Raw genomic sequence first — 16,886 nt, forward strand, 5'->3', positions numbered from 1 at the left:
TTCTTATTATTAAAGTTGAGCGAACGGTTCGGGCCGAGTAGAAGTTCAGCCTGAACATCGCCTGTTCACCCATTTGGCAAACACCCAAATTTGTGGGGCACTCGGCGGGATGTTCGCCCGATGAGCGCTGCACAGTGCATTATAAGCCCTGATTGGGCAGAGCGAATAGCTGTCAATGGGCTTCCCCGCTGATAGCTAAATGGAAAAAAAAAAAACATTGCCAGCAATAGAAAAAAGTGAAAAAAAAAAAAGCGTGGGGGTCCTGCCCACAATCCACACCAAGCCCTTCGGGTCTGGTATAGATTTTAAGGGGAACCCCACGCCAAATTTAAAAAACGTCATCCCCCCCCCAATCCATACCAGACCCTTACCTGAACATGCAGCCTGGCCTGCCAGGAAAGGGGGTGGATGAGCAAGCACCCCCCCACCCCGCACCATAACAGGCCACAAGTCCTTGACACCTAAGGGCCTGGTATGGCTTCTGGGGGGGGGGGGGGGGGGGCATCCCGTTTTTTTTTTTGTTTTTTTTTTACTATTTTTTTTTTACATTTTTTTTCGTCGGTGGCCTTCAGCATCATGATTGACAATGGATCTACATCGGGGGACATTGTTTTTTTTAATTAAGGAATTGTCAAAAACTGTGTTTTTATTTCTTTTTGACACTTTTTTGGTGAATGGGTAGGATACTCATTTAGATGATGGGGCGGGATCTAGGGGCCCAGGGTTGTCGGTAAGAGGCCCTTGTCCCTATCAACATGGGGATAAGGTGCTTTGGAGTGGGGGGCAGAGCCCCCCCAACCCAAAGCACCCCCGTGTTAAGGACATGTGGCCTGGTATGGCTCAGGAGGGGGTGGGGCGGTTGCTCCTTTTTATTTTGGCGTGGGATTTCCCTAAAATCCATAACAGACCTAAAGGGCCTGGTATGGATTGGGGGGGGGCCCACACCTTTTTTTCTTTCACATTTTTCTACTGCCGGCAATGGTATTGTTTTGCCGGCAACTTAAAAGTCATTTTTTTATTTACAAATGTAATTTGCTGCAGCAGGTTCTATCCAAGGTAAAGATGTGCCACTTTACAGGCACTAAGGGGAACCCCCAGGCACTATATTTAAAGGAATTTTTCAATTTTATTGTTTCACTTTAAGCATCATTAAAATCACTGCTCCTTTAAAAAAAGTCTTTTTTTAAAGTTTTTCTTTGCAATGATACATGTCCCCCAGAACAGTACCCAGGCCCCCATACCCTTTTTATGATCAATAACTTGCATATAAGCCTTCAAAATTAGTTTTTTTGATTTTTCAAATTTGGGGCCCTTAAACTTCAATGGGGTTCAGTGTTTGGGTCCAAACTTTTGCTATGTTTGGGAGTTCTGGTGCGAATCCAACCGGGGGGGGGGGTTGGCCCCCTCCTCTCTATGTGTACTACAATTCTTATAGGGCTGAATGTATCTGCACATAGATGTGTAGTCCATCTTGGGCCAGGGGCAAGCAGGAAAGAGTGACCACACCAGGGAGGTATGGAGAACGAACATAGCCATCCTAAAACAGGAAGTCTAAGAACAGCAGAAAAAGACTTGCATTTGAGCATGCCTCTCAACATTTTGAGATGGGAATGAGGGACATCTACTAACAAATGTATGTAGGCATAGAACACACCCCCTTAAAGGAGAATTAACAAAAAAAAGGTTAATTAAATCCATAAGGACTTTTTTTTTTACCACTACTATTCCTATACATTGGCTTTTAAAATGTACAAATGCAGCAATTTAGAAAATGGATGAAAGGTTTAGCACCGGGAAACACTTTTTGAAAGATAAAAAGTGCATTTTATATACAACTATATAGATCAGACCAAAATGAGGGACAAATGAGGTGGAATGAGGGACAGAGGGACATTGCTCCAAATCAGGGACAGTCCCTCCAAATCAGGGACAGTTGGGAGCTATGCATTTGAAAGATAAATCAAACAAAGAGAGAGACAGAAGGTACATTCTAGTTATATTTAGACATATTACATTTATTTTATTTTGTGAGTTTAGTGTCACTTTAAGCTGCAACAGCGGCTGGACAAGGTGTTACAGATGCTGCAGCCGCAATGAGCCTGCATTGCAACCACAAGCCAAATGCTAGGCTTGCGGTGTAGTATTCCCATACAAAATCCCCATTGAGCTGACAAAAAAAGAAGCATTTAGGTGGCAGCAGTATCACCTCCTGAATGCCTGCCAGCCACTCCTGTACCATTGTTTAAAAAGAGATCCACAGCCGCCTGTGTGAACAAGTGGGTGCTGCCACCTTCAAGGGATGGCTGGAGTATGTAAATATCTTTGTTTCTATTGATTCAGTAAAACCTTAAAAAGACAGTCCTGGTATGGACTACTCCTTCCTCTATCTTTTATATGGGAATGTTTCTGGGAAACAAAACTTATACCCAAGAAGTAAAGCGGGGTCCATTGGTATATAAGGCCTGAGGGGGTTGTGCAGAGGACTGTCAACAGGTACCAGTTAAACCAGGATGGGTCACCCTGTAGGCATTCTCAGAAATAAGAGAGAGTATTCTAGTTCCCTTGAGGAGCCCAGTGTCCATAATATAATATACTGCTAAGTCAAGGTCACTACTCCCGAGTCCACGTAGGAATGGGCTAAAGAATGCATGTGCTGCCCCGCTACACAACATTACTACTGCCAGGTAGACATCGAAAGAGAGGGCTACATTAGGCACACATTAGACCCCTTGTGTTGCTGCCTCTGCTTTGGAGCCTCAACAACCAATAAGGAGACTAGGCCACAACAACTCCAAACACCTGGGTCAAGACATGGACAGTGCACTGTAAGTACACCTGATCTCCCTTCTAAGCCTCGTACAGACTGTGGTGATAAGGGGAACTGTCCTGAACCCACATTAAAGGACATTTTGTCTACTGTACAACAATGTAATGCTTTCCTGCACAGTCTTGCTACTCAGGTACAGGGGGTCAGGGAAGTCATCTCCTTGCTATGATATGAAGGCTGCATTAGCAAACTGGAAGACACAGTACAGTCCCTAATAGCTGATGTAAAAATTGCTCTACATACAACTGATGCCAATTCCCTTAAGTCTGAAGACTTGCACACTCATGCCCCGTACACACGGTCGGACTTTGTTCGGACATTCCGACAACAAAATCCTAGGATTTTTTCCGACGGATGTTGGCTCAAACTTGTCTTGCATACACACGGTCACACAAAGTTGTCGGAAAATCCGATCATTCTATACGCGGTGACGTAAAACACGTACGTCGGGACTATAAACGGGGCAGTGGCCAATAGCTTTCATCTCTTTATTTATTCTGAGCATGCGTGGCACTTTGTCCGTCGGATTTGTGTACACACGATAGGAATTTCCGACAACGGATTTTGTCTCCTGCTCTCCAACTTTGTGTGTCGGAAAATCCGATGGAAAATGTCCGATGGAGCCCACACACGGTCGGAATTTCCGACAACACGCTCCGATCGGACATTTTCCATCGGAAAATCTGACCGTGTGTACGGGGCATAAGACAGTCATATAAACTAGGCTTCAGGTACACTAATTCCTAAGGTGAGATAATATCCCTTTAGACTGAGCAATAATACATGCATTTTACTCCTACATATAGATATACAATTACTACTCTCTCTGCTCTACTAGCTTCTTTTTCAAATAATATTATGTCCACTGGGATTAACTAATATTCAGGATGAAGAAGCAAGTTGTGGATCTTATTATTCTTGTGTTTTTTATCTATTCCTACTGTATACTCCGGTCCCCATAGTAGAGACTTTGTCCTCCATATCAAGGCATGTTACATTGAGGTTCAAGGATGAGCCACAAAGACAGTCACATCTTCTTCCATTGCCACACTTTGATAGTGTCATTAGTAATTGGAAATGTTTAAATACAAACTTTAAAGTGTTACAAAACCCACAACAGTAAAATCAGTCTGTATATGCAGTAAAGCATGCTGTTATACTCACTGTGGAACCTAAGAGGTTAATCCCCTGCATTGGTAAAAATGCTGTTTGAGAGCTTGTCTTCTCTGAGCATTCCCTTCTTGTCCCCAATCCATCCCCTGATAGAACAAAGCCTTGGGGGCACTCTGCACATGCTCAGTTTGGTGTGTATTGCTAGAGAGTTTTTTTTTGGGAGGGTGCATGTGATCAGCACAGGGCCAATCAGCACTGTCCAGACAGAGGGTCAGGGGTCATGCAGCCTCATAGGACAGTCAGAGGAGAACTTACAAGCTTTAATTAGACACTCATAGAAGTCATAAGACTGCTATATACTGCGGATGAGAAAAGGTACAGTATTTAGCAGTTTATATTTACTAAATAATTGCATTTCCATGTTATATGTACTGTGGGAGACCAGATATAGTAAATGCAGAGTCCTTGGTTTATTAACACTTTAACTTATTCATGTAGTGCCCCCATGACCTCCAGAGGCATGGTAGCGACCCCCAGAGACAGTGTGGACTGACATTTTACCTCAGGGTACAGGCATGGTGGGTTATTGACAGTGTAGAAAAATAGGCACTTTTATGTTGAACAAAAGTGAGCTTATTGCTCACAACAGGAAAACAAATTCAGGTTGAGAGGGATAGGGCACAGGACACCCTAGGATAAGTAAGCAAGAAGACTAGTGGACGCCTTAGACAAAAATAAAAAGGTAGACAGCAGTACAAAATAGAGCCTTTAAGCTTTAACCAGCAATCTGCACTTCGTAGTAACAGCTGTCTCCTATAGCAGTTCTCCGGTCTGGTACTTAATCTCAGGTCTCCATCCTTTCCTTCCTGGCCCTCAGCTACAAAGTCTAGAGCACATGGCTAGGCCTTAGGTTTCAGGCTTACCCAGAACAGAGGTTCCTCACACACCCACACCAGGCCAAGGTCTGGATAGGATGACACTGATCACTTGACCGCCCCATATATTTATAAACTCCCCAGCACGCACCAGTGGCAATGAGACTACTACTAATTGGCTGAGGGAAGTATGCATATTCATAACCTAGCTTTACTGCAGCTCATTATATTAATGCCAAAGGTAACAGTGCCACCTTCTGACAAAAGGGAGGAACTACAGCTACACCAGGCTGATCACAAAGACTACAAATCAACCAGGTTAACTACAACCCAGCAAAGCTAAATTTTACTGGTAGCCCCTATTTAGGACAGGGTGGCTACACTCAAATTTACTGGCCAACTGTACCTTCTTTGGCTCAAATGCACTGAGAAGCACCTTTTTTTTTTTAGATCAGATTCCCTGCTCAGTAGATCAAATTCACTGCCTTGCTGCACGCACATTTTCTCAAATTGACTACACAGAACCTTTTTCAAATTACCCAGCAGCACATTTTATAGGTCAAATTCAGTGTCCAGCATTTATTCTTAGCTCAAATTCATTGTGCAGAATCCTCTTCACACACACTCTTCAGATCAATTACACTGCTCAGCATCCTCTTTGAATCAAATTCACTGTGTAGCACATTCTTGAGATCAAATTCACTGCCCTGCTGCATCTTTAGCTGAAATGGATGTCACAGCACCTTCTTTAGCTCAAATTCACTGGCTGTGCCTACTATTATAATCTTTCCAGCCCACCAACCACCTGTTCTACACTAGTACAGTAATACCTCGGATTGCGAGTAACGCGGTATAAGCGTTTCGCAATATGAGCTAGTATTTTTTAAAATCCTGACTCAGTTTGTGAGCGTTGTCTGACAAAACGAGCAGGATTTAAGCCTCTGGGGTGTGCAGTACCGCATTTGGCCAGAGGTGCCACTCGGAGCCGTTCATAGCCGTTGTGAGCTGCTTGGAAACACTCCGTTCCGGAGTTTCTCCGAGCCTCTCCGAGTGCATCCGAGCAGCTCTGAGTGCTCTCCGAGTGTTTCCATGTGTCTCCAGTGCCCCACCTCCCACCTCTGGTTACATGCGGTACTGCATACACTAGCAGTGCCACTGGAACGGATTATCTACGTTTCCATTATTTCCTAAGGGGAAACTCGCTTTGATATACGAATGCTTTGGATTACAAGTATTCTTCTGGAACAAATTATGCTCGTAATCCAAGGTACCACTGTAATAGAGGGGATTAGTACCCTTTACAGTTCAAAGAGGATTCATATTTACAAGCTTTACAGCCACGGCAGCTCTTGTATGCACAATCATGTAGTGTCTACTGTGAATAGCTTCACTGTACATGCCAGGGCCACTGTTATGATCCTACTTGTCCACTACCTCTCAGGTGCTGCCTGTAACTTGTCCCACTGGCTAGTGATAGGCAGTGGGTGGGTGCAACACTCGAGACAGACAGATACTACACTGTGCCCAACTCCTGCTTACCACCACCTACCTGCTTACAGTTGCTCACATCGTCCATGAAGTCCGCTGAAGGTCCCTGCTCTATATCTGCTATATTACTTTCTCTGTAAAATTATAGTCTGGTTTTAAGGGGGGTGTACTGTTTTTCATATATTGTTTATCATTTTTAATCAACTGGCTTTTCCAAATGAGTCAAAAATGAGTATCCTCTGGACAATGTCTGGAGCCCGAAGGTGCCTTCCGTAAATATAGGTGAGATAGGTCCTTGACATCGGCAACTCAAAACTATGTTCAATTGACCTAATGCTGATAAATTTAGTACAAGGTTATACTAAATGAGGAGGAGAAGGGGAAGAGGTAAAGAGAGGGTATCAGGAAGGAGAGGAGTACACACCAGACAGGAGGATGGCCACCATCAAACACCACAAAATAGTAGGGGAGAAGGGCAGATAATAGAATTGAAGTTGAATAGGGTTGAAAACAGGGAAATTTAGTCAGGATAAGAGGTGTGGGCATACGAGTGCATCTAGAAGAGACCAAATGCAGCCCAAGAGGAGTTGCCTAAATTCTTCTGTGAAAGCGTGTCCTATCCAATGAAACAAAGGCTTTTGGAATTCAGATTCTATACCTTACAGCAAGCTGGTGATGGGGATCTACTTTTTATGAGTTCATTTTTTTAAGTATTTTGGTTTAACAGGAACTATTGTATATTACTTTACAGAATCAGAACAATGAGCATTACACATAACATTATATCTCTGATTTATAAAGGGAAAGTAGTTATAGAAAAAGGCATAAAAGCGGTTAAAAGAAAAACTACATAAGGAAGAATGTATGAAAATGATTTAAAAGCTTGATAGTAATTTTGCAAGAATCAGAAATTCAGCAAAATAAATGATACCTTTCAAGTGGAACTACATTGGGGTGAGGTAAAACAGTGTGAAAATAACAAATAAATGAAGGAGCTCATTTTGGACTTTTTGAGCCAAGAAGACCAACCTTTCCAAATGTTTCAAAGCAATTTCTTTTTTTCTATGTTGCTGTGAATAGGGAGAAGGTCTGTATGTAATCATGTAAGGCACAGCTATGCATTTACTTTTCAATCTACCAAACCAAACAGCAGCTGAGCTGGATAGCAGTAATAAACCTTGTTCCCTCCCCCAAGAAGACTCAGATAAAGATATGACTAGTGCCAAAGGAAAAAGGCACCAAGTGAATTTCCATCTTTTATTACAGTTCTTGGATTGCACGATGCATGTAGCCTTTGCGCTGCATAGCAAAAGCTGTAAAAATGATGGGTTGGCTCGATTGTAACATAGCTTGGTAGTAATGTCGAAAAGACCATCTTTCCCTCTTTCTGAGGTTAAAGATAAAGTCATGTCCATTATGCCAAATGAATAAATGCTAGGTAGTCTAAAATATACCCATAAATATCTGAACATATTTTGGAACTCTCTTTCAGCCTGGAACCAGGTAGTGGTTAATGCTACTCCAACTGGGAAGGTTGCAGATAATTGTGTTTTCTGGGTTATTCTTGGTGGGTTCCTTTTGGGTCCCACCCTGCCAGTCCTATACACTATAAAAAGGACAGAGGCCCCGGACCCTTGGGTTCAGCTTGGCTCGGTTCTGGTCTGGTCTGTTCTGGCTTACTAAGGGGGCCCGTATCGGTCGCTGTTGCAGGAGTCTGGATTTCCAGTGTCATGCTGTTGTCGGATGTTGTTACCATCCATCGACTCAACCAGTTATGGACTTTTTTTCTATGCAGCTATGCTGGGGCAGCCACAAGCCTGAGTTAGGGACTAGGAATGTTAGGTAAAAGAACGCACTTTATTTTATTCTGTTCTCTGTATATGTCATTATGTTAATTTATTCAAGTAAAGCATCTGAAACTTTGCTTTTGCCTCGTCTGGAGTTATTTAAGGGGTGTAATGCAAGTAACCGACACATGTAGTCTACAGCTCGGGTCACTGTACACATTGGGGTAGGATGATAACGGTACAAAAGTTGATACAGTGTGATGATACAGTGGTTACCAAGGGTCTCTCTAGCAGCCTGTTGTACTGTAAGCGTGTGCATGTGACAGGTGAGATAGGCTCTTGCCAGGACTCCTTCAGCAGCGATTCATCTCCCATAGCAATGGGAGCAGATCTGCACAGGCGGGGTCCTCATCCTGTGTACAGGTATGGAAGAGAAAAAGTTAAAGTGGTTGTTAACCCACTTTGACAACTTCACACAATCCTCTCTGTTCCCTGTCTCTGTGTTTTATTTAAAAAAAATGCCTTCTTTACTGTATTTCAGAGCTGCTCCCGGCAATCACATGACCGGCTGGCTCTCTCCTCTCCCTGTCTGACAGCTGCAGCGGGCGGGGCCGAGATTCCACTGCTGACGTCTGGCAGGAGGAGAGGAGAGAGAAAGAGTCGGCCGGTCACCTGATCGCTGGGAGCCGCTCTGAAATACAGTAAAAAAGGCATTTTTTTTATAAAACACAGAGACAGGAGCACCTGTCATCAGGGAACAGAGAGGATTATATAGGACAAGAAAAATTATTTTAGCAGCAGGAGGGGGGGTGGGGAGGGGCACTGACACAAGAGTAGACAGGCAGGGAGGGAGGGGGGAGGGGGGGGATGGAGGAGAGGACAGAGGAGGACAGGAGAGCTGCGGATGACAGAGGCACCTAAACTGACCACGGTGTCAAGGCTCAGAAGCCATGATATACCGTGGTCAGTTTACAGAAGGGAGGGCATAGCCAGGCAGGATCAACCAGGTTTTTTAGGTGATACAGGGGGCCAAATTACACAGCACAAGCACTGTGCTGTGTAACATGCTTTAAAGGAACAGGATCCTTTTTTTTTTTTTTGGGGGGGGGGGGTTAACAAAAGCTTTTAGTGAAGTGCACGCATGGTGCCCACGCTAGGTGCACCGCAGGACCCCATACTATTACTGGGAGTGAGGTAGTGGTGATAAGCTGTACAGGGCATTGGCTCTGCGTGTCCCTTCTAAATGCACAAGTGACTATGGTGATGTACAGTAACATCAAAATAGTTTATTAGACATCAGTCAGCCGTTCCAGTAAAGTCAAGTGACCCTGTACAAAGTGCCTAGCATAGCCCAGAACAACCCACCCCGGTGTGATCCTGTTCATGTGATCCTTGCTTGGCACCCAACAAGGTGGGAAACATGAAGGACATAATGACCAACCACCCCGCCAACCCTACAAGCCTTTTCTGTCATGGGCTGTTTGATAGCAGTTATGTTTTTATCTTTTTTCACTAAAAGTAGCCAGAGCCAAAATAGTACAATGATTTTTAACTTTTTTTGTCCTACATTGATTCTGGCTTAATGGTTTAGTTAAAGAAGCAACAGACTCACTGCCATGCATGCAGATGTAAAATACACACAATAATGCATTTAAATTTATTTTTCAATGTAACTAGTGTAAGCAACTAAACATGGCTTGCTATCAGCCTTTTTAATACCCTATACAGCAGCATGCAGGCTGGAGGTAGGACTAGGATTCAGGTGTGCTGCATTCAGATATGCTAACAAGGAACAAGCTGACAGGAAGAGAGAGCGGAGTGAGTAGATACATGGCATCATCAGTTTGGTGTTGCTCTTGCACCGTCCAGTCGTAGTCTGGGTATGTAAAGATGAAACCATTGTATCCCTTTAGTCTAGGGCCTCATTTAGATGGGTGCTTGCACCTGTACTACATGCAGGCTGGGTTTGTTATGATGTCTGCATCCGCCCTGAGCTGCATGCAGACAGCATATAGTAGTGGATGCAGACACAGACATATCTCAAAATTTGATAGTCGTGGCTGCACAGCCCCAGGAGCATACCCTCTGCATTCAGGCGATCCAGCCGCTCACGCACATGTAGCAGGGAGCTGGCTATCTTACCTGCAGTATCAGAAGACACTCTGCAACATCGTTGTAGTGAGACTGTGTTTCCCTCTAGTGCCAGCTAAGATTCTGTGTCATCACATCCTGTCAGCAGAGTGATTACCACCAGGGAGCAAAACATAAAGGAAATTGTAGTTCCAGGACTCAAGTTTTACATTCCATTTGAACTTTATGGAACTGCAAAAGCCAGTATGCTCTGAAGAAGAGGAACTAAAGACTCCATCTTGCTTTGCTGAGGGATTTTCAGACAGCACAAGACGGAGGAAGCGATCAGACCTAAGAGAGAGGTAGTGCCTCCTAGGTGATTTCACCGCATGATTTAGGCCCCTTGCCACCAGTCAGGACATCCAGCCTGAGAGAGGGGGATCCCAGGTGCACGTCCAGGCTCACCTGCACTGACGTTGAAGCGTTCCAGTGTGAGGTGACCAGTCGGGTCGCCAGGAGAGCCTGCTTGTTCCAGGACGTTCGTTTGGGCCTTGACCGCAGGATTGGGTGAGGGGGCTTTTGCCCATTTGCAGGAAACAGGGACACTGCACCACAGAAGAAGTTAAATGGACACTGTATACAGACATCATTGCTGTTAGTCATCTTGCTGACACTTGTAGTGTCACAGTGCTAAAGGATAAGGTCATCCATTCCCAGGGACACTGTATACAGACACCATTGTCCTTTCACCTTGCTGAGAAAGATCCTGCCTTCCTCACTTGATAATCCTGGCCAGTTGTGTTGTTTGGCCCTGCTATTCAGGAGTTTAAGTGCACCAACAAAAGTGGCTAGCTGAAGACACAAAGTCTTATCTTTTCCTCAAAAGGACTGATGCTACTAGTGCCATACAGACCCGCACACACACATTTTCAGGGCTCTGTATATGCAGTGGGTGTGTGTGGGACAGTTTATCTAGGAAGCTAAGCCATCACATGTTGATTTGAATAAAGTGTTTAAAGTTGGGCCTGTGGTGTCAGGGGACAGAAGAGAGAGGCCTGACATAAGAGGGTCATTCCTCTGCTCTCCTCCTGCCTGGACTCATAGAGCCGACCTGAGTAAATGTAACCAATCTGGTACAGATTGCCATATTGTGATTTATTGTTATTGAAGTCTTTGCCTCTGCTCTTGGGGTTATTCTCAGGTTTTGAATCCCCTGAAAGCAGCCTGAATATGGTATTGAGCTATATTACTCTTAATCTCAGTTATTGCTCTTCAATTGCATTACTTGAATATATATGGTTACTGTTTGTTACTCTTTTTCCACAGAAATATTGCAGTAAAGACAATTTCTGTGTTTTATTATAACGTGTGTGTTTCTCATTGTTCCTTGCATGTACACTATTGCCAGGTGTGCCAGAGGGGCTGAGACTGTTCTTGGGGTTGAGAAGCAGAGTACAGAACCGAACATACTTAAGCGGCTTCTCAGGGTATAGCGCTACACACAGCTGTCAAATTTTGACATGTGGCTGTGTCCATGCAGCTGCTGTGTCAGCATTCACCTCTATAGACTGACTGCATGCAGCTTGGAACGGATGCAGGTGCCAAAACAAACACAGACTGCATGCAGTAATGCCCCATACACACGATCTGAAAATCGTACGAAAAATGCCGCATTCGAATCGATCGTACGATAATCAGATCGTTAGTACAGAGCTTTCGAGAGCCGATCGGGACAGTTCATCCGATATTATTCTATCGGACATACACGGAAATTTTTTTCGTACGATGCCAGATCGTACGATTTTCGTTTAATCAGCACAGCTATCGTTCGAAAATGCAATGCAAATGCATTACAACACATGACATCACTTCCAAATTTTTATTCTGTCTTACGGGAATTTTCGGGACTTTAGTAAACTCATCAGATTCGACGTGAGATTAGCATGCAAAAAAAACCAGACGATCATTCGTCCGATAATCGGATCATGTGTACGGGGCTTAAAGGTGCCAGCACCTGTCTGAATGAGGCCTGCAAGAGAACATGCTGTCATTCTCCAAGCTGTGCTGTGTCGAAGAGCTGTGAAAATCTCGGGACCGAATGAAGAAAAAAAAAAAAATACTCTGGCAATGTAAACAGCTCCCTTTTGTGTATTTCATCTGCGGATTTATATTTTTGCTTGGAGATCTGCATTACAAAAAAAACTTAAAACAACATTGGTAAAAGTAAGATGTCATTTATGTGAAAATATATACATTAGGGAGCAGAGCTATTATGTTGCATTATCACTGTTCACTTTGAATAAACTGAATAGCTTTTTTTAAAATGACAAAAAAAATCTACATAAAGTAAATTGTACATGTCATCATTGTATATTGTGGGCCTTCACAACAGCATTGAGAACAACAGTCTTTACAATAAACTTTGACTCCGAAGGCGGAAACAACAAACATGAAAGGATCATGTGACTAGGCCATAATGAAGGTGAATGAATTTAGTGGTTTGTGGCAGGGAAGATTACAATCGGCAGGTCCTGACGGAGAAGCAGGAAATCCAGCTCTACAGGTCTCGCCTTGGAGGGCAGTGTAAACGCTGAGCTGTAGGCTCAGGTGTCACACTATTTTTCAGGAAGTAAGAGCCTGGCAGAAAGTGATCCAGGTGAGAAGCAGGAAGGTAAGAAGCACCGACAGACATAATCATACTCAGCTACAGAGAAAGTATTCAGAATTGGCAGAACAGAATGTAAGAGATAAAAACTTTTTACGAAAGTATGATTTCATCCCTGCCTTGCTATTTGTATTTGTTCTTGTGTGCTAGGAATTCAAAATGTGCTCATATTTTGTGCTTTCCTCTACAGAATGGGACCTCCTTTGAGGCTGCATGAACTGATTCGAGCCATCCGCAGTGTTAAGACACAAAACGAAGAGAGAGAAGTGATCCAGAGAGAGTGTGCAGAGATCCGCTCCTCTTTTCGAGATGAGGACTCCATGTATCGTGGAAGAAGCGTGGCTAAACTGCTGTACATGCACATGCTGGGGTATCCAGCACACTTTGGACAGGTACATTTAAAGGACGGACATCTGTATAATCTGTACATTGGGTCTCAAAAACAAATGTAAAACCATTCCGTATTGAGGGCCAGAGTATACATATAAAGGGGTTGATTTACTAAAGGTAAATAGACTGTGCACCTTGCAAAGTGCAGTTGTGCTCTCTAAGAGCGGTTGCTCCAGAGCTTAGTAAATGAGCAGAAGGTCTGCTGACTTCCGTCATCCAATCATGTGCAAGGAAAAATGCTGTTTTGTTTTCATTTTCCTTGCACGTGATTGGATATTCTTTGTAAAGTGAAACTTTACCTCATTTACTAAGCTCTTGAGTAGGGATGAGCCGAACACCCCCCTGTTCGGTTCGCACCAGAACATGCAAACAGGAAAAAAGTTCGCTCGAACACGCAAACACCGTTAAAGTCTATGAGACACGAACATGAATAATCAAAAGTGCTAATTTTAAAGGCTTATATGCAAGTTATTGTCATAAAAAGTGTTTGGGGACCCGGGTCCTGCCCCAGGGGACATGGATCAATGCAAAAAAAAGTTTTAAAAACGGCCGTTTTTTCAGGAGCAGTGATTTTAATAATGCTTAAAGTCAAACAATAAAAGTGTAATATCCCTTTAAATTTCGTACCTGGGGGGTGTCTATTGTATGCCTGTAAAGGGGCGCATGTTTCCCGTGTTTAGAACAGTCTGACAGCAAAATGACATTTCGAAGGAAAAATTCCATTCAAAACTACCCGCGGCTATTGCATTGCCGACAATACACATAGAAGTTCATTGATAAAAACGGCATGGGAATTCAACACAGGGAAACCCCGAACCAAAATTTAAAAAAAAAATGACGTGGGAGTCGCCCTAAATTCCATGCCAGGCCCTTCAGGTCTGGTATGGATATTAAGGGGAACCCCGGCCAAAATTTAAAAAAAAAATGATGTGGGGTTCCCCCTAAATTCCATACCAAACCCTTCAGGTCTGGTATGGATTTTAAGGGGAACCCCGCGCCAAAAAAAAAAAAAAAATGGTGTGGGGTCCCCCCAAAAATCCATACCAGACCCTTATCCGAGCACGCAACCTGGCTGGCCGCAGGAAAAGAGGGGGGACGAGAGTGCAGCCCCCCCCCTCCTGAACCGTACCAGGCCACATGCCCTCAACATTGGGAGGGTGCTTTGGGGTAGCCCCCCAAAACAAGGGCCTCATCCCCACAACCCTGGCCGGTGCTTATTGGAATCTGGAAGCCCCCTTTAACAAGGGGACCCCCAGATCTCGCCCCCCCCCCTGTGTGAAATGGTAAGGGGGTACTTACCCCTACCATTTCACTAAAAAACTGTCAAAAATGTTAAAAATGACAAGAGACAGTTTTTGACAATTCCTTTATTTAAATGCTTCTTCTTTCTTCTATCTTCCTTCATCTTCTTCTTCTTCTGGTTCTTCTGGCTCTTCTGGTTCTTCCTCCGGCGCTCTCGTCCAGCATCTCCTCCGCGACGTCTTCTATCTTCTTCTCCTCGGGCCGCTCCGCACCCATGGCATGGAGGGAGGCTCCCGCTCTTCTCTTCTTCTTCATCCTCTTCTCTTCTTCCTTCTTCTCTTCTTCATTTTCTTCTCCGGCCGCTCCGCACCCATGCTGGCATGGAGGGAGGCTCCCGCTGTGTGACGGAGTCTCCTCGTCTGACGGTTCTTAAATAACGGGGGGCGGGGCCACCTCTGACGCACGGTGACTTGACGGGACTTCCCTGTGACGTCACGGGGAATGCCACAGGGAAGTCCCGTCATGTTCCGTGCGTCAGAGGGGGTGGGGTCACCGGGTGGCCCCGCCCCCCGTTATTTAAGAACCGTCAGACGAGGAGACGCCGTCACACAGCGGGAGCCTCCCTCCATGCCAGCATGGATGCGGAGCGGCCCGGAGAAGAAAATGAAGAAGAGAAGAAGGAAGAAGAGAAGAGGATGAAGAAGAAGATGAAGAGAAGAGCGGGAGCCTCCCCCCATGCCATGGGTGCGGAGCTGCCCGAGGAGAAGAAGATAGAAGACGCCGCAGAGGAGATGCTGGACGAGAACGCCGGAGGAAGAACCAGAAGAACCAGAAGAAGATGAAGGAAGATAGAAGAAAGAAGAAGCATTTAAATAAAGGAATTGTCAAAAACTGTCTCTTGCCATTTTTAACATTTTTGACAGTTTTTTAGTGAAATGGTAGGGGTAAGTACCCCCTTACCATTTCACACAGGGGGGGCGGGATCTGGGGGTCCCCTTGTTAAAGGGGGCTTCCAGATTCCGATAAGCCCCCCGCCCGCAGACCCCCACAACCAACGGCCAGGGTTGTGGGGATGAGGCCCTTGTCCTCATCAACATGGGGACAAGGTGTTTTGGGGGGCTACCCCAAAGCACCCTCCCAATGTTGAGGGCATGTGGCCTGGTACGGTTCAGGAGGGGGGGGGGCGCACTCTCATCCCCCCCTCTTTTCCTGCGGCCTGCCAGGTTGCGTGCTCGGATAAGGGTCTGGTATGGATTTTTGGGGGGACCCCACAACGTTTTTTTTTTTTGTTTTTTTTGGCACGGGGTTCCCCTTAAAATCCATACCAGACCTGAAGGGTCTGGTATGGAATTTAGGGGGAACCCCACGTCATTTTTTTTTTACATTTTGGCCGGGGTTCCCCTTAATATCCATACCAGACCTGAAGGGCCTGGTATGGAATTTAGGGCGACTCCCACGTCATTTTTTTTTTTTTAATTTTGGTTTGGGGTTTCCCTGTGTTGAATTCCCATGCCGTTTTTATCAATGAACTTCTATGTGTATTGTCGGCAATGCAATAGCCGCGGGTAGTTTTAAACGGAATTTTTCCTTCGAAATGTCATTTTGCTGTCAGACTGTTCTAAACATGGGAAACATGCGCCCCTTTACAGGCATACTATAGACACCCCCCAGGTACGAAATTTAAAGGGATATTACACTTTTATTGTTTGACTTTAAGCATTATTAAAATCACTGCTCCTGAAAAAACGGCCGTTTTTAAAACTTTTTTTTGCATTGATACATGTCCCCTGGGGCAGGACCCAGGTCCCCAAACACTTTTTATGACAATAACTTGCATATAAGCCTTTAAAATTAGTACTTTTGATTTCTCCCATAGACTTTTAAAGGGTGTTCTGCGGCATTCGAATTTGCCGCGAACACCCCAAATTGTTCGCTGTTCGGCGAACTTGCGAACAGCCAATGTTCGAGTCAAACATGAGTTCAACTCGAACTCGAAGCTCATCCCTACTCTTGAGCAACTGCGCTTGTAGAGTGCAACTGCACTTTGCAAAGTGCATAGTCTATTTGCCTTTAGTAAATCAACCCCAAAGAGTCCAATCCACGAGAGGGACACATTTCACACAATTTGTACCCAAGTTGATTTGATCGATCAACTTGGGTACAACCAGCCTGTCTGATTTTTAATGCGATTATTGCCAGTGGCTATAACTGCTAGCAATAATCACTGTGTGTTCTCCTGGCCCCCCGCCAGCAGAACCCAATAGCTGCATGGGAGGGATTCCCCATCAACACTGACTGTTTTGATGAGGGAATTGAGTGATTCCCGTGATTGCGGTTAAGAAAATTGCACCATCTATGGCCGACTTTAAATTGTAAGCTCCTTGAAGTCAGGAACTGATGTGAATGTACAGTATGTAAAATGCTGTGTA

The 16,886-nt window shown here is 44.6% G+C and overlaps 1 protein-coding gene across 3 annotated transcripts in view; it reads left to right on the forward strand.

Moving 5' to 3' along the window:
* Nucleotides 1–12,625: 12,625 nt before the first annotated feature.
* Nucleotides 12,626–16,886, forward strand: part of AP1G2 (adaptor related protein complex 1 subunit gamma 2) — a 62,100-nt gene continuing 57,839 nt past the window's right edge. The window contains exons 1-2 of one of the 3 annotated variants that reach the window (XM_073632620.1): nt 12,626–12,926; nt 13,016–13,217. In XM_073632620.1, the coding sequence (XP_073488721.1) occupies nt 13,017–13,217 (201 nt within the window). In that variant the 5' untranslated portion in view covers nt 12,626–12,926; nt 13,016. The remainder of the gene's footprint in view (nt 12,927–13,015; nt 13,218–16,886) is intronic. The other 2 variants (XM_073632613.1, XM_073632604.1) reach the window with 2 other exon arrangements.

Source organism: Aquarana catesbeiana, linkage group LG01 (assembly GCF_042186555.1).
Source record: "Aquarana catesbeiana isolate 2022-GZ linkage group LG01, ASM4218655v1, whole genome shotgun sequence".
Lineage (NCBI taxonomy): Eukaryota > Metazoa > Chordata > Amphibia > Anura > Ranidae > Aquarana > Aquarana catesbeiana.